The 23,929-nt window shown below is 35.8% G+C and overlaps 1 protein-coding gene across 1 annotated transcript in view; it reads left to right on the forward strand.

The window, feature by feature from the left end:
• The first annotated feature begins 223 nt into the window (after window positions 1-223).
• LOC136029719 (uncharacterized) overlaps window positions 224-23,929 on the forward strand; it is a 39,023-nt gene continuing 15,317 nt past the window's right edge. Inside the window, exons 1-2 of the mRNA XM_065708230.1 lie at window positions 224-333; window positions 14,280-14,511. Coding sequence (XP_065564302.1) covers window positions 14,494-14,511 — 18 coding nt within the window. The 5' untranslated portion in view covers window positions 224-333; window positions 14,280-14,493. The remainder of the gene's footprint in view (window positions 334-14,279; window positions 14,512-23,929) is intronic.

A 23,929-nucleotide genomic window follows, 5' to 3' on the forward strand; every position in this document is an offset into this window, starting at 1 on the left:
GATGCAACAGGAAACTGCAGTCCTAAAAAAACTTTCCTCTATTGCTCTACTGAAAGATGGAATTAGAACAATCATTATTGATATTCACACCTGTTTTTATCTCGCCACCTGTGAAACGTGTGTGTCTTACAATGGGTCTAACATTTTGTTTCATCCCCTAAAGGCAGTGTCAATTCAACTTTTGAGAAAGGAGTGAAAAACTGTCCTAATGATATAGCTGACAGATTACTTGAGCCAATCGGATGCAATCGTATTTAATTTGATTTGTTCGTTTGGCTCGAGCTATTTGGTCAGTAACTGTTCATCGGCTAAGAGTGGATTCTTACGACCAAGGTGAATATACTTTTAATTTAATAATTCCTTAGACCATACTGTCTTTCTATTTATAATTAAAATGAAATGATTAAGCTAGCTCTTACAGGCCACTTATCGCATACATGAGGGCGTCCTTACAAATTTTTTGCCTCGAATCTAACATTTAAAGAATCCCTAGACATCTCCAGACTCTATATTTTGTAATGTTAGGCACAAAGAATGCTTAGAAGATTTTTTCCAGGCCACTTTGTATGGAAGGAGTAGCCACAGAAACTTCAGAGGGGCCTGTTCTGATGGAATTTGTAACTTCTAGTGCAATTTGAAGTGTTAATAGAGATTGAGGAGAACCATCCCCCTTCCATGTTACCCTTAGGTGTTCTCCTCCCCTGGTAGACATTCGATCAAAATTTTGATTAAGAATTTTGTTCATATGTTGAAAGGTCCACAAATTGTATCTTCTGGGCGACATGGCCCTAAGAACTTTTAGATCAAGGGATAAAAGTTTTGTAAATAGCCCGTTTTTTACATATAGGTTATGTTTTAGGGGAAAAGGGGCATGTTTGACCCTGTGTCTCCGAAAAGACTAATGATAATACAAAAAAGGTTTCCGGGAGTTCTAAGGGGTTTGTTCAGCCAAATAAAAGCACACCACATATATGCAGGTTGTCAATAAGGTGGAACTGCTATTTTTCAGAAATGGCTTGGAGTCTTATGTAGTTTCAGTGTATTTTAAGGGGATGCTGAACAAAGCAAAATACCCAATGTACATATTGCTGGCCTAAATTAAATATCACTATGTAAAAGAAGATGGTCAAAAGGACGTGCCTGCGATATATCAGGATTAGCTAAGGGCGCTACTTTAAAACTTTCACAGCATGTTGAGGGGGACGAAGAAACAAAATTAAATGTCACTATGTGCATCCAATATTGTCAAAGTGTGTATCTGTGACTTCTCAAGGACGGATAAATAGTAAAGTTGAAGCTTTCAGGGTGTTTTGAGATGGACGGTCGATTAATATTTGTTTAGATTCAAAGCTATCTTCTTATAAACCGCTAGCCCAAAAAAAGCAAAAGACAGATCAGTGCTACCTATACAAAAAAGTGATTTTCCCGTGTTGTTCAAAGTGGGGGACTGGAATTTCCCTATACTCGGGTTCCCGATTATGCTATAATCAGGTTTCTGACTATGCTGATTCTAATGACATACTTTTCATTTTGATCTGACACAGTTATTGGGATGTTTCATGCTTTTTTTCGAAACAACCATAAATTTCTTTTTGCAATAAAATTTTACTTTTAAGACGAACCGAAATAATAGTTACCATTCCTGAATCAGTGTCAGATGGCAGTTTTTTTCTCTATGCAGTTTTTTCTAAGTGTCATTAAGTAACTTTTCTTGCTACATGAAGTAAGCTAATACCTCTCTATAATTATCTTACTTATTCTTATCTACTTTCTAAAAAGAAGGGTTTGACTGAAGGTATACAAGGTGTAAAAGCAACGTTCCAGTGAAGTCGAGGCTTCGATCAATTGGTAACCCAAGGTCAGTAATATCCCCAGATTGTTTCACAACTGAATCGCCCAAAAGATATTTCTTCTTCGCAGTGCTCCGCATTGAAAAACAGGACTACAGATTCTGAAACATTAAAATACAAACCTAATATTATTGTATTAATTCTTCGATAGTGGATCACTAGACTTATTAAAATTAAGTGGATTGTCAGCATACGTCATCAACAAAACATCAGTTTCTTTTGAAACTCAAAACGTAGCTGCTTGGGATTGCGCCGGCAGAAAACTATTGCTTTACAGACTTGGATACACAATTGAACCTTTTCTCACTCCTTTACGGACCGGTATAATAGCAGATTCGACCGGATTTTAGGGTCTTTTGATGTGTGCTCTGAGGTTATTGTGGATATAATATAGTACTCTAAAAATGCTCAGATTTAGTCCTTGTGTATAAGCATCTAAAAGGATCTGCACGTGCACTGACAAGTCAAAGGCCCGGCTTGCATCAAAAGAACCAAAAAATAGCGGGTCGCCCTTTGCCTCAGAATCAGACAAAATAGCAGCAAGCGCAAACAGAGAATCAGCGCAATCGAGTCCTACCGTAAGGCCATACTGGTGGTTTGGCGTGTGGCAGCAGTGTCTAAAATTCGACAATATGAGCTTTCTTGGAAATTATACAAAACTGGTGACACAGTAATTGGGCGATTCATATTAAATTCATATTAGATTCATTGGGCTTCCCTTTTTTAGGATGGGCGTAAGTTGCCCTGCTCAGATAAAAATCGGGTTCAATAGTGACAACGAATAGGATCTGGTGCAATAATGTTAACACTTCATAAAAAAGAGTACCATTCACCAGGTGAAGTGACACACCCTCAACTTCGCGCACTTTTTCTTTTTCAGCCTAAGGCATTTGCCAAAACAGATACAGTATAAAGTCTGGAAAACTCGAGTTTGATATCCTGAATTTTTCATTAAAAAAATCCCCTCACCCTAAATTTTTGTGGATTGTGGCTTATAGCTAAAGCAGTTGTGTTTGACATTAAACAATGGTTTCAACCACAGGGGGCTGTATTTTCAATATGCAAATGGGGTGGTAGTTTTATTTAGGGGGAATTGGACACCATTCATTAAGGATTTTCAGGCGAGGTAATTCTAATGATGCAATTTTTGTTTTGATGGCCGTTTTTATAACGATGTCTTAAGATGCAGGAATACGTTGAAACGCTAATGTTAAGAAGATTGAGTTGTTTATAATAAGAATAAACCATGGTGACAAGGTGCGTTAGTTAGCAAGAAAAGTGGGCAATTAGGTAGCGTTTACTTCCTTGGATAGTCATAATAGTAAAAGTGGAAGATTCTCTTAAGATGTAAAACATAGAGAAGTCATCGTCTAGGTTTTTTCACGGTTGAAATCAAACAGTTCGTGGTAACGAACTGTAGTAAGGAGCGACCCGGCTCAATAGTAACCAAAACTCTAAAAAATTGAATTTTGATATCAATAGCTACATCAAAAGAATCGCATTTTAATGCTGATTTTAAATATATAAGTTTCATCAAGTTTAGTCTTACCCATCAAAAATTTGCCTTATTTAGGAAAATAGGGGGAAACACACCCTAAAAGTCGTAGGATCTTAACGAAAATGACACCATCAGATTCAGCGTATCAGAGAACCCCACCGTAGAAGTTTCAAGCTCCTATCTACAAAAATGTGGAATTTTGTATTTTTTGCCAGAAGACAAATCACGGGTGCGTGTTTATTTGTTTGTTTTTTTCCCCCAGGGGTCATCGTATCGACCAAGTGGTCCTAGAATGTCGCAAGAGGGATCATTCTAACGGAAATGAAAAGTTCTAGTGCCCTTTTTAAGTGACCAAAAAAATTGAAGGGCATCTAGGCCCCCTCCCACGCTCATTTTTTCCCAAAGTCAACGAATCAAAATTTTGAGATAGCCATTTTGTTCAGCCTAGTCGAAAACCATAATAACTATGTCTTTGAGGATGACTTACTCCCCCACAATCCCTGGGGGAGGGGCTGCAAGTTACAAACTTTATCCAGTGATTACATATAGTAATGGCTATTGGGAAGTGTACAGACGTTTTCAGGGGGATTTTATTTTGTTTGGGGGTGGGGATGAGGAGAGGGGGCTATGTTGGAGGATCTTTTCTTGAAGGAATCTGTCATGGGGGAAGAAAAATTCAATGACAAGGGCGCAGGATTCTCTAGCATTACTATAAGAAAACAATGAAAAATAAACATGAAAACGTTTTTTCAAATGAAAGGAAGAAGTAGCATTGAAACTTAAAACGAACAGAGATTATTACGCATATCAGGGGTTCTAAAAATTCTTTAGCATAAAGAGCGATGTATTTAGGAGGAGATAAATACCTTGCTCTTTATGCTAAAGTATTTTTAGTAATTTCAACTATTTATTCTACGGCCTTTCTGATTCAGGGGTCATTCTTAAAAAATTGGGACAAAACTTACGATTTAGTGTAAAGAGCGAGGTATTAACGAGGGTACGAACCCCCTCGTACACATCCATAAAAATATAAGGTTATGAAAGTTTGTTACGTAAGTTAATTCTTAAGTTACGTATATTTTTTACTAATAAAAACGTTTATCAAAAATTAAAAGTTCTAGTTGCCTTTTTAAGTAACCAAAAAATTGGAGGGCAACTAGGCCTCCTTCTCCACCCCTTATTTCTCAAAATCGTCTCATCAAAACTAAGAGAAAGCCATTTAGCCAAAAAAGAATTAATATACAAATTTCATTTTAATAATTTATGTGTGGAGAGCCAAAACCAAACATGCATTAATTCAAAAACGTTCAGAAATTAAATAAAAAAAACTAATTTTTTAGCTGAAAGTAAGGAGCAACATTAAAACTTAAAACGAACAGAAATTACTCCGTATATGAAATGAGTTGCCCCCTCCGCAATCCCTCGCTCTTTACGCTAAAGTTTGACTCTTTGCCACAATTCTACTTTTTAAAACAATTAAAAGCTTTAGCGTAAAGAGCGAGGGATTTTGGAGGGGGCAACTCATTTCATATACGGAGTAATTTCTGTTCGTTTTAAGTTTTAATGTCGCTCCTTACTTTCAGCAAAAAAAATTAGTTTTTTTTATTTAATCTTTGGAAGAATAGATAGGAAAGCTATGCATTAAGTTTATAACATTCGAAGCCAAGATACTCACAGTGGCTAATCACACCACTTTGATTTCACTTTGTAGGACAATCACAAAAGACAGGTTAAGATGGGCTAAGTCGTGCTTAATGGTTGAGCAGAAATGTATTTTCAAAGATTGTGCTTTTTGGCCATCCATTTGGGGTAAAAGAAAAAACAGGTTGGCTCCAAGTTATAGGGAAGACTTTATTTGGACATAAGGAATAAAAGAAGAGAAACCAAAAATGAAACTTTTTGTTTCTTATGTTTTTATCATGTTTGATTAATTAAACTTTTTAGTGTATTCAACCTCATCTTGCTTCTGTTCAGAGAATTGAAGCATTTCCCAAATCAAAACGTAGGAACAACAGTAATGACTGCATACGTTTCTGTGATCCCAATCAGTAGCGCATCTAGATGGGGGTGCGGGGTTGCCCCCTCCTAAAGTAGTGGTGGATTCGGGGTTGGGACCACTTGGTCTGGTTGGCGTTGGGACGAAAGTTATTTTCTTGTTATTGGTTTTAATTGTTGAGCTATTAATATGTTTTGGTTGTTAAGACTGTTTCTTTTTGCAAACAAGTTAGAAACAAAGTTTGAATTCCTTTGCGTGGTCTCTGTTAAATTTTACTGATGATCCATACTACCTAAATGTATTTAACGAAATTTAGATTTACCAAGGGTATCTCTCAGTATTACCATAAAATCCAACTGGGAGGCAAAAATCTTCATTTTACAATAAGAAGGAGAGGAAATTTTAAATCCTAACTTCTTTAAGGTATCTAAACGAAATTTCAGGATTATGCTGAAATTTCAGGCTAAAAAAACCTAATATCTAAACTTCTTTTTAGTATAAAAAAATTTGTTTTCTTTTCATTTTATGTCACAGAGGCAAATAAACTGACATCATTAATTTTTTTTTATCTGTCATAAAATTTGGGTTTACTTTTTTCCAAAGAGGGGTGATTTTTCCAACATTGTTACTTTTTTGAGGGATTTATATAATAGAAAGTAATTGTATGACAAGTGCAAAGATGTTATCAATTTACGTATTGAATTTCCGTGAGCAAATGGTAACCACTTTACCGCCTATTTTCAACTAATAAAAGGGCTGCGTTATATGACATATCACCTCCTCAGTTCATCCTAAAACATTAAAATTAAGGCCAAACTCTTTAAAAATGTCTGAACTTCAATAGAGGTTCGAATAAATATACAATCAAAACTAAGCATATAAGTCAAAATATCAAACATTTCGGGGTAACCAACTGTAGTAAGGAGCGACCCGGCTCAATAGTAACCGAAACTCTAAAAAACGGAATTTTGATACCAATAGTTACGTAAAAAATTGCATTTTTATGCTGATTTTAAATATATAACTTTCATCAAGATTAGTCTTACCTATCAAAGGTTACGAGCCTGAGAAAATTTGCCTCATTTTAGAAAATAGGGATAAACACCCCTTATATGTCATACAATCTTCACGAAAATCACACCATCAGATTCAGCGTATAAGAGAACCCTATTGTAGAAGTTTCAAGTTCCTATCTACAAAAATGTGGAATTTCACATTTTTTGCCAGAAGACGAAATACGGATCCGTGTTTATTTTTTTTTTTTTTTTTTTCCAGGGGTGATCGTATCAACCGAGTGGTCCTAGATTTTCGCAAGAGTTCTCATTCTAACGGAAATTAAAAGTTGTAGTGCCCTTTTTAAATGACAAAAAAATTGGAGGGCACCTAGGCCCCCTCGCACGCTCATTTTCCCCCAAAGTCACCGGATAAAAATTTTGAGATAGCAATTTTATTCACCATAATAAAAAAGAAACAAATAACTGTGTCTTTTGGGACGACTTACTCCCCCGCAGTCCCCGGGGGAGGGGTTGCAGGCTACAAACTTTGACCTGTGTTTACATATAGTAATGGTTACTGGGAAGTGTACGGACGTTTTCAGGGGGATTTTTTGGTTTGGGAGGGAGAGTTGAGGGGGGGGGAGTTACGAGGGAGAGTCTTTCCATGGAAAAACTTCTCATGGGGGAAGAGACTTTCAATGAAGGGGGTGCCGGATTTCTTAGCTTTATTTAAAAAACAATGAAAAAATAAATATGAAAAGTTTTTTCTACTGAAAGTGAGGAGCAGCATTAAAACTTAAAACGAGCAGAAATTATTGCGCATATGAGGGGTTTACCTCCTCGTAATACCTCGTTCTTTACGCTAAATTATTTTTAGTAATTTCAACTATTTATTCTATGGCCTTTGTGATTCAAGGGTCATTCTTAAGGAATTGGGACGGAATTTAAGCTTTAGTGTAAAGAGCGAGGCATCAACGAGGAGTGAACTCCCTCATGTACGCAATAAAAGCATATGAATATAGGAGTTCGTTACGTAAGTTAATTTGTAAATTACATTTATTTTTTACTAATGAAAATGTTCGTAAGAAATTAAAAGTTCTAGTTGCATTTTTAAGTAATCAAAAAATTGGAGGACAACTAGGCTTCCTCCCTCTCTTTTTTTCTCAAAATCTTCCTATTAAAACTATGAGAAAGCCATTTAGCCAAAAAAATAAATATGCAAATTTCGTTTTAATTATTTATGTGCGGATAGCCAAGATCAAAACATGCATTATTTAAAAAACATCCAGAGATTAAATAGAAAAACAAGTTTTTCTAAACGAAAGTAAGGAGCAACATTAAAACTTAAAACGAACAGAAATTACTCCGTATATGAAGGGGGCTTTTCCTCCTCAACGCCCCACTCTTTACGCTAAAGTTTTTTACTGTTTTAAGAAGCAGAGTTAAGAGAAAGAGTCAAACTTCAGCGTAAAGAGCGAGATGTTGAGGAGGAAAAGCCCCTTTCATATACGGAGTAATTTCTGTTCGTTTTAAGTTTTAATGTCGCTACCTACTTTCATTTAAAAAAAATTGTTTTCTTATTTAATTCCTTTAAAGGTCAGAGTTATCATTTGAGATAACTAGATTTTCAAAAAATTATTTTGTAAGAGAAAGCAAATAATTTTGTGTTCATTATTTTTATCTAGCCGGTATAGATGGTTATCTGAATTCTCGGTTTGAATCAGTAGAATGACATCGATTTTTTTAACATTTAATAATGAGATGTTGAAAAAATGTGGCAATTCACACCACTTGATTTTACTACGGTAACTGAATGAAGGTAGAATATTACTTCAGAATTTTCACCTGCTCAATACCATCCGGTCACAAAATATAGCTATATTTTTGCATAGGGGTGGCATATTTTTGTCCATAAAATAGTGTAAATTGCTATATATCGACTAGGATTTTTATACTTATTTTGATGGATGACATCTAATGATTTTTCCACTATTAGTTATCTATAAATCAAAAGTTGTAGAAATCTATCAAACCTTGAAACCCTGAGAATTTGTTTGTTTAAGGACCATTTCAACTCGTATACTTAATTTGAAGCACCTACGTACATGCATCTTTTTAGAGTTCATAATTTTCATACGATCTTGGTCTTCGTTCGAATATCTTGGTTGAAAAAAAAGAAGATATACTAACGGAGAGCTCTAAACTGACAGGACCAGGCATTATAAACGTTCACCAATATATTGAGGTAGAAATCGACCGTGTGATAAATAGATATGGCGAGAGTAGAAACAAAGAAATAAACTTTTTCTTATAAAATTGTGAATTCTATAATTTAATCAAAATATATAAAACTTTAAAAAGTTGAAACTAACACTTCGTTGTTATGAAAAGTAAAATATAGATCAGTAAATTTTTGAAATTTCGTCAAAGTTGACACTGTTTATTAAACTCTATTTAAAAAAATAGTGATTAGTTAATACTTTATTGTCTATACTTAAAATGCCCGTTTTAAATGTATTCTATGTATTTCTATCTCTTTAGTTTATTTTTCTTGTTATAGCCCTAAACAAACTAATATTTAATGTTTAATACATCTTTTACGAATGTACAAGTTGTATCTGAATCATCATTTCCTACTCTTCATTTCTATCATAATTACTAAGCGATGCCATGAAGTTAGGCGACACGCTAAATGGTTAGACCCATACCTACAGTGACATTGATTGTATAATCCAGAAAGATTGTTCAATACCAACTTATTTTTGACAGTACAAAGCTTAACTCACTCACTATAGTGATCAGAAGTGTCAAAGTGAAAAATTTTGCAGAAAATATTAAATACCATTTTTTTTATAGTTGGTGAGCAGATTTTGTTCATGGTGGGGTGGTTTTTATAACTTTCATTTTTTTTTTATTAGTATTTTTACATCTTCTTAGTTTCAAAATATTTACTAGAACTTCAACCCTCACCCTATTATAGATTAGATCTGCGACCATTTCCACTACCTACCTACGACGCACGAGTGTCGAGGTTCCCTTTAAATTACTTATATTTCTTTGTTCCCAAGTTTACAGAAGCAAACTATTAGGCACCACCGCTAAGAGAAACCCTGAATCCGCCCCTGGTGTCAGTTCACAGAAATGTAGGGGAGAGGATTAAATTTAAGAAATCTGGGGTGGCAACTTTGCTATTTTTACTCTAGTTTTTAATTGAAAATATCAAAGTCAATTTTTCAACAAAAATGAAAAAGAGGAATTTCTGAAACTCTAAGAGGGGAGGAGAAATTATTGGAAGACTTATCCTCCCTCCTCACTCCTTCCTCCCACCCGAATTGACGTCACTGATAGGATGCACACCATGTTGTTCAAATTCCCTCGGTGACCCACCGCAGATTACAGAGGCTATAAGATTCTTTCTGCGTAATCTGCTGCTTTAGAAGAGACATTATTGGATCCGCTTTCCGCGTTTTCATGTACCTAAAAACAATTTACCAGAATAGTCTCATGGAGTCAATCCTAATAAGGGATCCTTTTCCTAGCATACAATTATGAGTAGACATCCACATAGAGGTGTATCTAGGGTTCAGTCTTGAGACGAGGTAATTCAATTAATGAGGAGAGGATGAGTCGAAATACAGTCTATTGCATGCATTATGTAATCTTGAAGTAAATTTTTCTTGGTATGGAAATGGATTTCGAACCCCAAACCACCCCTCGCCTGTGCCCCTGATTCCTGGCAGTCTTTCCTGCCCTCTTATTTTCGGTAAGTTAACGACAATTATACCTGACAATGCCCGTATTTTCTTTACATAATTTACATAGTCAACGCAGTTTCTAGAACCATTTGAATATCACAATGGAAAGTTTTCAAATTTAAAATGACTCTAGCTCTATTTTTGTTACCAAGTAAAGCGAAAAGAAAAACTAGCATTTCAGCCTAGACATTCTAATAAAGATTGTCTGTGTCAGCATATTTAACGTAGAAATAAACAGTGTCAGGAATAAATTATTACCAACATAAATACGACATCATATATCATTAATGTTACTGAGTGAAAGGAAAATGGCATCACAAATTGGGCTTTACAGAGGGGGAAGGAAAAGTGGCAGAGATGATATTCCAAAAACTGTAGTGTTAAAAATTATACACAGCAGACAGCACAAAACTTGTCTTGAGTCTTAACTAGAAGTTACAGGTGTATTTAAAACAGTGTTGTCAGATGGGGAAAATATGCAATAATTGTGTACAAAACGAGGATTTTCAGCATTAAATTACTCGAAATGGCACATTTTTTTAAAACAAACTTGCACTATAAGTTAATCATTCGGCGTATTTTCACCCGAGAAATGATGCGATTGGTGCATTTTTGCTTTTATAGAATTGCCATTTTATACCATGTATTTGGTAACACTGGTGCAAAATCTAAAGAAGACTTCCAGGTTTCTTTAGTGTAATTAACTACCCTTTTTTCTTTTTTTTTCAAATGAATGGCTTGATAAAACTTATGTGAAGATCAAGCAGGAGAACGAATAGATATCATATTTCACAACTTAAAACGAAGAAGACTAATTTCACAAGAACGAAAAAGAACAAATAACATTTTTGAGGAAACAAAAGAAACGTGAAATTCCAGACGTGATATTGGGAAACAATTCTTGTAAATGGCCTCAATAGATGCTCAGTGGATGCTCACTGAAAAAAAGATATGCATGCGCATGTGCATTGTCAGTTTAATATACATATTCTGATATTTATTCCTTAAAATCTGAATAATTTTTGATTTATTAATGTTTTAAAGGTAAAACATCTCCTTGAGAAGGCAATCGGGGTTGTGAGTGCTAATCGTGTTGATTTCGGGTTGTTTTTAGCTTGACTCGGTTATTTGTTATAGTTTCTGTTTGTTTTGGGTTTCATTTATTTTTTGATGCTTATTTGTAGTGGTTTTACACTTGGTAGATTATTTGATTTTATTTTCGCTCAGTTATGGTTTAATAGACTTCTTTACTTTTTTTGAAAAACTTTTTTTGAGGAAAAGTATTTCTTAATTAATTCCTGTTCATTTTATATTGACATTAAATATAAAGAAAACTAATTTTTCTAACTGAAAGTAAGGAGCGAGATTAAAACATAAAACGAACAGAAATTACTCCATGTAGGAAAGGGGCTGTTCCCTTCTCAACGCCCCGCTCTTTACGCTAAAGTTTGACTTTTTCTCTCAATTCTACTTTATTAAACAGTAAAAAACTTTAGCGTAAAGAGCGGGGCGTTGAGAAGGGAACAGCCCCTTTCCTACACGGAGTAATTTCTGTTCATTTTAAGTTTTAATCTCGCTGCTTATTTTCAGTTAAAAAACTAGATTTTTTATATTTAATTTCTGAACTTTTTTAATTAATGCATGTTTGATTTTGCGTCTCCGCACATAAATAATTAAAATGAAATTTGCACAATATTTTCTTTTTTTTCTAAATGGCTTTCTCTTAGTTTTGATCAGACGATTTTGAGAAAAAAAGGGTGGGGGGACAGGCCTAGTTGCCCTCCAATTTTTCGGTTACTTAAAAAGGCATCTAGAAATTTTAATTTTTAACCAACATTTTTATTGGTAAAAAATATACGTAACTTTAGAATTAACTTACGTAACAAACTTTATATTCGTATATTTTTATTATGTATATGAGCGGGTTTTTCCCCTCGTTAATACCTCGCTCTATACATTAAAGCTTAAATTTTGTCCCAATTATTTAAGATTGACCCCCTGAATCACAAAGGCCGTAGAATAAATTGTTGAAATTACTAAAAATACTTTAGCGTAAAGAGCGAAGTATTTAGGAGTAGAAGAACCCCTCATATGCGTAATAATCCCTATTTGTTTTAAGTTTTAATGCTGCTCCTTACTTTCAGTTAAAAAAAAACTTTTTCATACTTATTTTTTCATTTTTTATAATAATGCTAGAAAATCCTGCGCCCCCTTCATTGAATGTCTCTTCCCCATGACAAATTTCTCCAAGGAAAGATCCTCCCACGTATTCCCCTCCACTCAACCCCCCAACCAAAAAATCCCCCTGAAAACGTCTGTACACTTCCCAATAACCATTACTGCATGTAAACACTGGTCAAAGTTTGTAACTTGCAGCCCTTCCCACGGGGACTATGGGGGAGTAATTAATCCCAAAAGCCATAGCAATTATATTTTTCGACTATGTTGAATAAAATGGCTATCTCAAAATTTTAATCCGTTGACTTATGGGAAAAAATGAACGTGGGAGGGGGCCTAGGTGCCCTCCAATTTTTTTGGTTACTTAAAAAGGACACTAGAACTTTTAATTTCCGTTAGAATGAGTCCTCTTGCGACATTCTAGGACCACTTTGTTAATATGATAACCCCTGGGGGAAAAACCCAACAAAACAACAAATAAGCACCCATGATCGGTCTTCTGGCAAAAAATACGAAGCTCCACATTTTTGTAGATAGGAGCTTGAAACTTCTGCAATATGGTTCTCTGATACACTGAATGTGATGGTGTGATTTTCTTTAGCGTTCTATGACTTTTACGGAGTGTTTCCCCCTATTTTCCAGAATAAGGCAAATTTTCTCAGGCTCGTAACTTCTGATGAGTAAGACTAAGCTTGATGGAACTTACAATTTTAAAATCAACATAAGAATTCGATTCTTTTAATGTATTTCTTAGTATCAAAATTCCGTTTTTTAGAGTTTTGCTTACTATTGAGCCGGGTCGCTCCTTATTGCAGTTTGTTACCATGAACTGTTTGATAGTACTTTTTAGGGGAAAAAAATAACAGTTTAAATCTTCTCGGTTTTTTCTTTAAAAATTTATAGTTTGGCCTGCTATTTCTATGCTGGAGAAATTTTTTGGGTGATTTTTAACAAAATACACCCTTTTGAAAATATTAACATAAGCAACAGTGTTTAATTTAGTTTATACCTCCTCTAGTTGACCTGAAAAATAAAACTTAATACCATTCGCAAAATATTCTATCTACGCTCTTTGATAGCTGGGATAAACTTACAATCTTTTGATTTTGTTAGATTTGGGAGAAGAAGTAGTATTAATGTATCAAAATTTAAATAAAAGTTTGAACTTAATACCTTCATACCTTCTTAATTTCTTAATACTTAATACCTATTTACTAGCTATGAAAAAGCAGCGCTGCCTATAACATTGCTTATATTCTATGTTCACCTTAATATCTGTAGCTTTTGTAGAAGCAATAGTTTTAATAGCAGTAGTATCATTAGAAGCTGTATGCACTTAGTATCTTTGTTTTTTTTTTTCAACATCCCATCAAGCCCTATATGAAAGTTTCAACTTAATACCATCAACCGTTTCTGAAGCATTGCTGATGCGTTCTCTTGACACCCTATGTGGGCATAGTTTGTCTTGATTTCGTTCAATACAGATTCAATATTGTCCAAATTTTTTGCCTGCAAATTTTTTTTTACCTGTACTATAGCACCTGTAGCTACAGTAGTAGCAGTAATAGTAGTAGCAGTAGAATCAATAGCAGTAGTGTTAGCTTTAATAGCAGTAGTAGTAGTTGCAGTAATAGTAGTAGTAGTAGTTGTTGTTTTAGGAGTAGAAGCAGTAGTATTATGATGCAAATATTGTCTTCTGGTTAATTCAACATCCCCCACAACAAGATTTGTAAGTTTCAATTTCCATATAAAACTGTTTCTTAAATATTTCTGATATACCCTTTGGACGAAATGCATGAGGATGACATGTTATAATTTAGTTTACCCTCCCCCCTAAGAATTAGATAAAGTTTCAGCTTCATACCCTTAGGTATAGTTGTCATAGCAATAGTATTAGTGCTTTACTTAATACAACTAGCTGTTGCTATGACATTGTTGATGTCCTTTTGATAACCTGTATATCCATATACTTATTGAAATTTTCATCTTAATCCTTGCATTCCGTAGGTAACCATATGGTGACCGTACCTTCCATGTACCTAGTGTCTCCTGTAGTTCATATACCACTTTCGAACTAAGACCGTCAGATAGCACAAGTTCAGCCCTTCGTGTTGCGATAACTTTTACTTTCAAAGATGGCTCCGTAAGTCGTCAGTTGATCAGTGAACAGAGTAGGTTTTTGCCATGGCTAAAAAGCGAAAATTAGCTGATTTTGACAGCGATGATGAAAACGATGCAGGTGAGTTTTTCTAGTTTTTATTCAATTGTTTTGTTCCTTATAGTCTCTACTTTTAGCTTTTATTTAGAAGAATCTTATTTAGTTTTATCTTCATTCCCCATTTCTTTGAGGGTTTTTAATGGTTACTATACGGTAACCTTAGGTTTTGAGACGGGTAGTTTTTGAAGATGCTTTTCTTATATTATTTTGTTTTTGCTGGCCTATTGTGCTCTATATTTTTTCTTTTACCTCATTTTTTGTATTCGTGAAGCACTTCATTCTGATTGTTCTAATTTGACGAAGCAGAAGCAACCATGCACCCTTGGTCTGATCACAATTCTCTCTTCCAGAGACAGCGAGCCTCTCTTATTCCTTTTAAAACTCCAAACCAAGAAAAGAGGAAGAAAATGTTTTCAAGGAAACGAGCAAATGTTTAAGAGAGAAGCTCACCCAAGCGCGAGCTGCAGAGATGGTTCTGCTACTAGACAGCGAATCTGAGATGGAAATCATGTCTTATGATGACGACAAGTCTGATCCATTCTGGAATCCAACCCCTGGTGACAGCTTTACATACGCTATCCTACAGCCTGTTCAGCCGGTTGACAATCCTACAGAAGACTTACCTCTCAGCTTGTTGAACCGTGTCGAAATTTTTACGGTGCATATGACCAATGTAATGGTAGAGAAACCACTACATTCCCCACTTCTGAAGCTCCCCCGTCTCCCATACAATCGACAAGCTCATCACCTATTTCCTTTTCAACCGTCCCAAATCAAGATGCCATAAAAGACTACAAGTGGCTAAGAAAAGAGATTGAGCCCCGTGATATCATCTGGAAAGCTTCCCTCCCAAAAGTGACAGAAATTCAGTTACCCATTGATTTAATCAAAACTTTCATCACGAATAGCATGGCTGCTGGATTAGTTGACCAGATCAATTTTCATGCAACGAGGAAAACAAACGCTAGGATTGCCCTAAAGCTGCCCTAGGATGAAATGAACCGATTCCTTGGAGTACAGATTCTTAAGAGTATTGTAAAGTTACTAGCTATGAAGGTGTAATAGTAGTACGTTGTAATAATAATAGTAGTAGAACTAGTAAATGTAGGAGTGGTAGCAGTATTAGTAGTAGTCTGCACATATTCCCTTTTGGTCAAATGATCTGCCCCTTTAAGCATTCTCTTAAAGTTCTAACTTAATGCACAAATCAATTCTTAAAATACGCCATTTTAACAATCTAAATGCACATAGCGTATTTTGTTAGTTCGAATTTGCCATTAATGTTCTCTCAAATTTTACCTTCATAGACTTAGCCTTAATAGCACCATTATCACCATAGCTTTGGTGATAGTAGAAGTAGTTGCAGTGATAATAATTATAATAGTAGTGATAGTAACAGTAATAGCAGCACTATCAATAACGATAGTAGCATGTACATCTTGGCTTTTGATCGAATGAACATCCCTTTCATGATGGACCAGAATTTCACCTTAACACGGTGAGCCGTTCCAAAAATATTGATGATCTGCATTTATGAACACTTTTCGACGCCCTTTTCATCTTGATACTCTAGGCCTTACAAGTGGTTACAATTGAAGAACTAGTTGGAGGAGTTTAGTAGCAGTAGTAGTATTAGTGAAAGTAGCGTTGGTAATAGTGTTAGTAGTGACATGCATATATTACCTTTTTGTCAATTGATCTTCCCTTTTAAGTTTTCTCTGAAAGCTCCAACTTAATACCCAAATCCATTCTTGAGACGCGCTCCTTTAACAATCTGCATGCACATAGTATTTTTTCATTTAGTTCAAATCTCCCTTCAAAATTCTGTCAAATTTTCACCTTCATATTAGATCACCTTTCAATTTACGTTGGAAATGTTTTCACTTTTTCCACTTTCTTCAATAAGAAATTATTAAAACTCTAAGGAATAAATTAGTATATGTCAAAACTTTATAGTATATGTCAATTAAACTGACAATCCATGGTCATTTGTTTTTTATGTTCCTTTTTTCAGTAAAGCGCAAATTTTGTTCTGTTCTTGAGAAGGAACGGAGGTTATCAGTCATACTCATGTTAATTTTTGCTCGTTTTGAGTTTGAGTCAGCTATTTTTTTTGTAGTCTCTATTCGTTTTGAGTTTAATTTATTTATTGATTGCGATTTATGGTAGTTTTACACTTGGAAGACTTTATTTTAACTCATTCTTGGCTTAATGGAGCTCTTTACTTTTCTTTGAAAAAACTTGTTTCATGGTCAAAGTTTTTTTTTTTAAATTAATAAATAGAAAGATTCGGCTTAGTATGCTGATTCTAAGTGAATAAAATTCATCAGATTTAGTGTTACCCGCCGAAACCCACAAGCCTGAGAAAATTTACCTGATTTTTGAAAAAGGGGGAAAATGCCCACTGAAGTCAAGGAATTTTACTGAAAATCACACCATAAGATTAATCGTGTCGGATAACCCTACCGTAGAAGTTTCAAACTACAAAAAAAAATATACATTTTTTTGCCAAAAGAAAGATCACGGATGTGTGTTTATTTATTTTATGTAATTTTTTCCCCAGGTGTACTCGTCTCAAAAATATGACTAAAAGATCCAGAGAGGGTGCATTCGAACAGAAACTAAAAGTCGTAGTTCCCTTTTAAGTGACCAAAAAAATAGGAAAGTTGTCCGATCAACATTTTTCCGATCAGCATAGTTGGAAGATCCAATGTCTATGCTTTTATGGGTAATCTGACCCCCACAACTTGTGGCGAGACTGTTATTTAATTTGGCTATTACTTGCGTATTTAGTAATGGAAAGCATAAATAGATTCTTAGAGGCAAGGGGAGGGGTTGTGCTCAGCGGTGGGTTTCCATTGGGAAGAAAATTTTCCGGGGGACCTTCCTGGGGAAATTTTTCACTCGGAGCATTTTACAGTTTTCCTGTGCAAAAATATTTGGAATATTTGGGAAATCCTACACTGGGTGGATTTGACAATTTTTCTGTGCGAAAATTGTTACTCTTACTTTTCTCTTTGCCAGATAAATTTTGCACTTGGATATGTTCGAGAGGAACTGTCCAGGAACTGTTTTTAGCAGGTTTGGTTTTACGGGAAACATTTTTCACGGAAGGGAGTGATCGGGAGTGATCTGGAGTGATCGGGAAAACAATTCAAATTAAGGTCTTTTCAAATAAAAGTACGCCAAGAAGCAATTTTCAAACTCAATCGTCCGCAAGAAGTGAGAATTTTACGGAGGAGCTGAGTAAATTTTAAGTGGGAGTAAATTTCCAAATAGGAGTTTTCCGTAAGGGGAGAAAATTTTTAATGGAGGGTGAACCAGATTTACCGGTATTGTCTGAAAAACAATCAAAAATTAAATAAAAAATCAAGTTTTTAACTGAAAGTAAGGAGCAACATTAAAACTAAAAACGAACAGAATTTATTATGTATATGAAGGGGATCCCTCCCTCCTCAATACCTTGCTCTTTACACTTTTAGCTGTTCTTTTAACACTGTTAAAACACTTACTTACACTTTTTACACTGTTCTTTTAAGAACAGCTCCTGAAACACAGGGGCTGTTTAATTAGAATTTTAAGCTTTTTTAAAAGTGCTTAAGACTTTAACGTAAAGAGCAAAGTATTGAGGAGGGGGCCACCCCTGGATATACAGAATAAACCTCTTTTAGTTTTTAGTTTAATGTTGCCTCTACCTTTTAGTTGATTTTTTTTTAATTATTAGTAAAGACGGCGGGAGCAGTAAAGACGTTTAAAAGTAGAATAGGCTCAGGGTATTTTTTTCACAGGTGAAAAATGTTTGGAAAAATAGGAATATAAGTCTACGAAGCGGTAGACAGCACGAAAAGTGTGGTTCAATCCTGCTTTCCCGGGCTATAATGAGTGAAAGGTTGAGATGCCTAGGGTACGTTCTGCGGATTAAGGATTACAGATTGCCGAAGATTGTCCTTTTCGGCCAACCCTCTAGGGCTAAAATAAAAGCAGGTCGTCCGCGATTGGATGAGGGGATGTCATAAAGAAAAACTTAAGGGAAATAGAAACCTCCTGGGAAAGTTTAAAGAGGGAGGCTTCGAATAGATTAGGATAGAGGAGGAGCGTGCGCAGCTATGAGTTTGTTGTGATGAGTTTTGAATCGTTTTATCAGTAGTTTAGAGTTTGACTCGATTATTTATTGTAATTTATGTTCCTTCTGGGATTCATTTATTTATCGAAGGTGATTACTGGTAGTGTTACGCTTGGAAGTTTATTTTCCTTCATTTCTGCTCATTTTTCGTGTAATGGAGCTTTTTATTTTTCTTTGAAAAACATGTTCTGTGATTTTTTTTTCAAATCAACTATAAAAACCTTAAGTGAATATCTTTAGGTTTCACTTACCTGGAGAGTACGTCACGTACCTGGTGCCTTGAATTTGGGGAAACTCAAGGATTCGTTTGTCTTCTCCAACGAACATTATTAAAAAAAAAATCCTTCTCCAGCTCAAGATGAAGAAATTCAACCAGAGGTCCAATACGTCCTGTGATAATTGACATGACTCAAATGAGCGTTATCTCTTTAGTAAGTGTGCAATTATTTTTAATTAACTAATTAAAATTACTGAACATTTGTATAAACCTACTGGCAAATAATTAAATCAGCGTTTAAAAACGCTTGCATAAATAGATTCCCCCTAGTAGAACAAAAATCATTTCTTCTTCAAGCCTTCTAGTCTCACCAATCCAAACATCTACTTCTCCTGATGTAAACATATTTTTTCCCCAAATTCAAGGCACCAGGTAGTTTTCAGTATCTGATTTGCCGCTAGTCTTTTACTCCACTTCATCTCTGGGACTTAAATGACCGTATAGATTTCTTCTGAAGGAGTTAAGGGGATTCAATACCATAAAGAATCAGCTCATCTTGTCCATTATAAACTTGTTCGTTGAAAAAGTTTCGTTGAAAGATTACATGAATAAACGTTCGTTGAAAGATTCCAGGTCTCCTGGCATTCTCCAGTCATATTTCTCCCTTGAGAAGGATTTAATAGGGTTCTATCCTCACTGACTGCCAGTCTGCTGGTCATGAGTCATTAACTTTTGTCCAAACTTGATAATCCAATGAAATGCCCGTGTTTTTTTCAATACTTTTTTTCAGAATATCCAACGCGCATATCCCGACACTTAAAAAGGCACTTAAACTTAGAATTTTTTGTTTGAATGAACACTCTTCCGATCTTCTAGTTCCTTGGATTGATATAACCCCCACTGGGATAAAATTAGGCCATTTAAATGTTCTTCTTTCAGTATCTCTCCCTCCCCCCTATACAAAGATTTGCCACTCCTCCTTAGTAATAGAGGTCAGTATTATGAAGCACATCGCTTCAGTTAATTAAAGGATTAAAATAAACGCCATTAACATTTCTCTGTAATAAGAAGAGAGTTTTCATCTTCCAGTACCTTTGTGGATATTACCCACATTTTCCACGGAAAAATTTGACCAGACAATTTGATGTCCGCTGAAGACTTTGGACAGTTCCACCGTAACATTCTCTCCGTATGTAGAATTCAAGGAAATTCGTTCTAGAAAATTTTCTTCCCCATTAAAAATCCCCAAAAGAAAATCCCCCTCCCACAAAAATGTCCTTATGTATCCGAATGCTGTGACATTGTTGCTATAGAAGTAGTTGTTGAATCAGTGATTTAGTGATTTAATTCAGCACTAAATAAAGTGATTTAGTTCAATACTCCCCTCAACACTCTCTGAAAGGCTCACCTGAATATCCTTCGTTTTTTTTTTTGAAAGTAAAGATCAAACATGCTTACCTTTCTAAATAACATATACTATATATAGACAATGAACGAATTGCCTAACTTACCCCGAGGGCTGATGCGGTGGGCATCCCTAAAGGTATAATTACTGGACCTGCATAAACATTGTATTCACGTTTCTATATGCACAAAGGGGGAAAAGATAAAATATTTAAATGTATTTAAGCAAACGTATACAATATATTTAAACATTAGAGAACCCTATTGGGGAGGTCGTGATGACTTCAGTCCCGTAGAACACCAAGTCATGCAGACCTTCCATCCACATGAACAATAATACCCATCTCTGTTCGCCCGAATTTCTTGAGTAAAATTATTATTAAGAGCTTATTCAACAAAACTACTGTTAATCAAAATCTGAGTAAGTAATGAAATCTTTTCCAACATTTTATTGACAATCAATGTTTTGTATTCTTAAGAAGAAGATTGAAAAAGCTGGAAGCTACCAACCAATTTACATGCACTTTAACGAGTCTAGATGTTTATCCTACCCACAGAAAGTACCCCCAGGAAAATACCACCCCCAGGTAATGACTCCCTAATGAAAATTCCCCCACTTGCGGAAAATAAACCCCCCGTGGCAAATGCTCCCCTGCAAAAAATACTCCCTGAAGGAAATACCTTCCTCCCAAAAATACCCCCCGCGACAGGCTGGTCTCTAATCACTTTTGACTTATAAAAAAGGAATAGAAAGTTCAATTTCTGATCGAATGAGCATCCTCCAAAGTTTTTAAAACTATGAGGTGTAGCTGGGGAGGAAGAAGGAACAGTCCCTCCCAAATAAGTGATAAATTTTGCTCATTTTGTGGATTAATGTTACTCTTTACTTTCATAAAACAGCATAGACCAGATACATTCCCAAAAATCAAGAGGGATAAAATATCAATTTCACATTTTCGATTTGTTTTTTAAAGCTTTTTGTACCCCCCTCGAAAAAATAACCCCACAAACAAAAGTTCTGGATACGCTCCTGGGGATTAAGCATCAATTACTACCTCCACCCTCCCCTTGTCTCTCCCTTTGAACTAAGTCTGTATTTATCTTAAGGCTCAATGAGAGTTGAAATCTCTTGGCACCAAAATAAACCTTTTGAGGTATCTCCCTTCCTCCCTAGCTAGCCGAAATAATTCGAAGTTCTAAACAAATTTCACTGTCTTCGGCAAATTCCTTGTTGTTTTACAATTCCAAACATTTGTATATAAGAGCATTAAACCTCTAAAATGAGTTCTCTGATAGTGTTGTAGTTAGGCAGGGAGGGAGATGCCTTAATGGGTCCATTTTAAGGACAACATATCCTAACTCTCATTGAGCTTTCACTGAATACAAAAAAAAAACTTCAAAAAAGTATCAAAAATGTGAAACTGATATTTAATTTCTCTTGATTTCTGGGAATATTTATGGTCTACATTGTTATTATGAAATTAAAAAGTAATATCAAAACCCAAAATGAACAAAATTTATTCCGTATAGGAGGGGGACTGCCCCTTCCTCATCTTCACCTCCACCTCGCGGCCGCAGAAACTTCAGAGGGTGCTCATTACACACACGGCTTTTTTCCAAGGGGGTATTTCTATGTGGAGGGGGTATTTTCTGGTAAGGGGAGGTTATTTCTCTGAAGGGGTATTCTCCAAGGGGCTATTTTTTGGGAGGGGAAGGGTGTTACGAGGGGTATTAAACGCCGGATCCCACATTAATAGCTAAAATCACCTTTCAATTTCCCTTCTAATAAATTTCCTCGGAGGGGGGAATACACTGGAGGGACTTATGCCGGCTCTCTGACAAAGCAACGACTGAACAAAGAAAAAAGCAAATGGATAACAAGAATATTTTGCCTGTATCCAAAAAGGCGTCTTCAGCGTTGAATATGAAAATGCTGCAACATATCAACTTAAAAAGAAAAATTTTAACTCAAAGAAGAATAAAAAAAAAATGATCAAGCCTATATATTCAAAATTGCTACTGAATCACCAAGCCAGGAATGAACTGGTCAATATATACTTGACATTTTTTTTCTTCCTTCTGGCCTAACGCTCGCCTTTTTTTTAAACTTTTCTTTCTTTTTGCCATGGTTACAGTGGCGGACCCAGAGGGGGCGGGGGGGGGGAGGTGTGCATACCCCTGACGTAGTGGTGGATTTGTGGTTGAGACCGCTTGCTTTGGTTTGGGTTAAGACGAAAATAATTTTTTGTCTTGAATAGTTGAGTTTTTATGGCACTTGGTATTAACCAAGTGACATGTAGCGATCGCAAATTCTGTCGGTCGGTCGGTCTGTCTGTCCCGGTTTTGCTACTTTAGGCATTTCCAGGTAAGCTTGGACGATGACATTTGGCAGGCGTATCAGGGACCAGACCAGATTAAATTGGAAATAGCCGTTTTCGCGATTTGACCATCTGGGGGAAGTGGGGGAACCTCAAATCTTGGAAAATGCTTAGAGTGGAGGGATCGGGATGAAATTTGGTGGTAAAAATAAGCACAAGTCCTAGATACGGGATTGACATAACCGGAACGGATCTGCTCACTTTGGGTAGTTGGGGGAGGGTTGATTCTAAAAAATTAGAAAAAATGAGGTATTTTTGACTTACGAAAGAGCTATTGTATCTTAATGAAATTTTTTATTTAGAATGACCTCGAAGCTCAGATTTCTTATTTTAAATCCCGACCGGATCCAGTGTCATTAGGGGGGGGGCGGAAATTTGGAAAACGCTTAAAGCGGAGAGATCAGGATGAAGCTTGGTGGATAGAATAAGCACAAGTCCAAGATAGGTGACTGACATAACCGGACCGGATCCGCTCTCTTTGATGGAGTTTGGGGGGGGGGAGAGTGATTGGGAAAAATTTGGAAAAATGAGGTACTTGTAACTTACGAACGGGTGATTAGTCCTTAATGAAATTTAATGTTTAGAAGGAACTCATGTCTAAGAGCTCTTATTTCAAATACCTACCAGATCTTTTGACATTGGGGGTAGTTGGAGGGGGAAACAGGAAATCTTGGAAAACGCTTATAAATGTCGTAGATACGTGATTGGCGTAACCGGACTGGATCCGCTCTCTTTGGTGGAGTTAGGTGGTGGGGTTCAGTGCTTTGGCGAGTTCGGTGCTTCTGGACGTGCTAGGACTATGAAAATTGGTAGGCGTGTCAGGGAGCTGCACAAATTGACTTGATAAAGTCGTTTTCCCCGATTCGAGCACCTGGGGGGCTGAAGGGAGAGGAAAAATTAGAAAAATTGAAGTATTTTTAACTTACGAGTGGGTGATCGGATCTTAATGAATTTTAACATTTAGAAGGACCTCATGACTCGAAGCTCTTATTTTGAATCCCGACCGGCATTAAGCCTCTGATTTTCCTTTAAAGCAATCTATTGATTTTTAGAATTTTGCTAGAGCTCATACCGTATGAGCTCTTGGCTCTTCCGACCTCGTCACAAGTGCCATATGAGCTCTTAGCTCTTGTTAATATTAAGACAGTTTCGTTTTGCAAACAAGTTTCAAACTAGGTTTCAATTACTTTGCGTGCTCTCTGTTAGATTTTACTAATAACAAAGACCACCAAGAATTATTTAATTAAATTTAGGTTAATCTGTCTGCATTACCAGAAAAGCCAACTGGGAGGCGAAAATCTTCATTTCATTATAACA

Source organism: Artemia franciscana, chromosome 1 (genome assembly GCF_032884065.1).
Source record: "Artemia franciscana chromosome 1, ASM3288406v1, whole genome shotgun sequence".
NCBI classification, from domain to species: Eukaryota; Metazoa; Arthropoda; class Branchiopoda; order Anostraca; family Artemiidae; genus Artemia; species Artemia franciscana.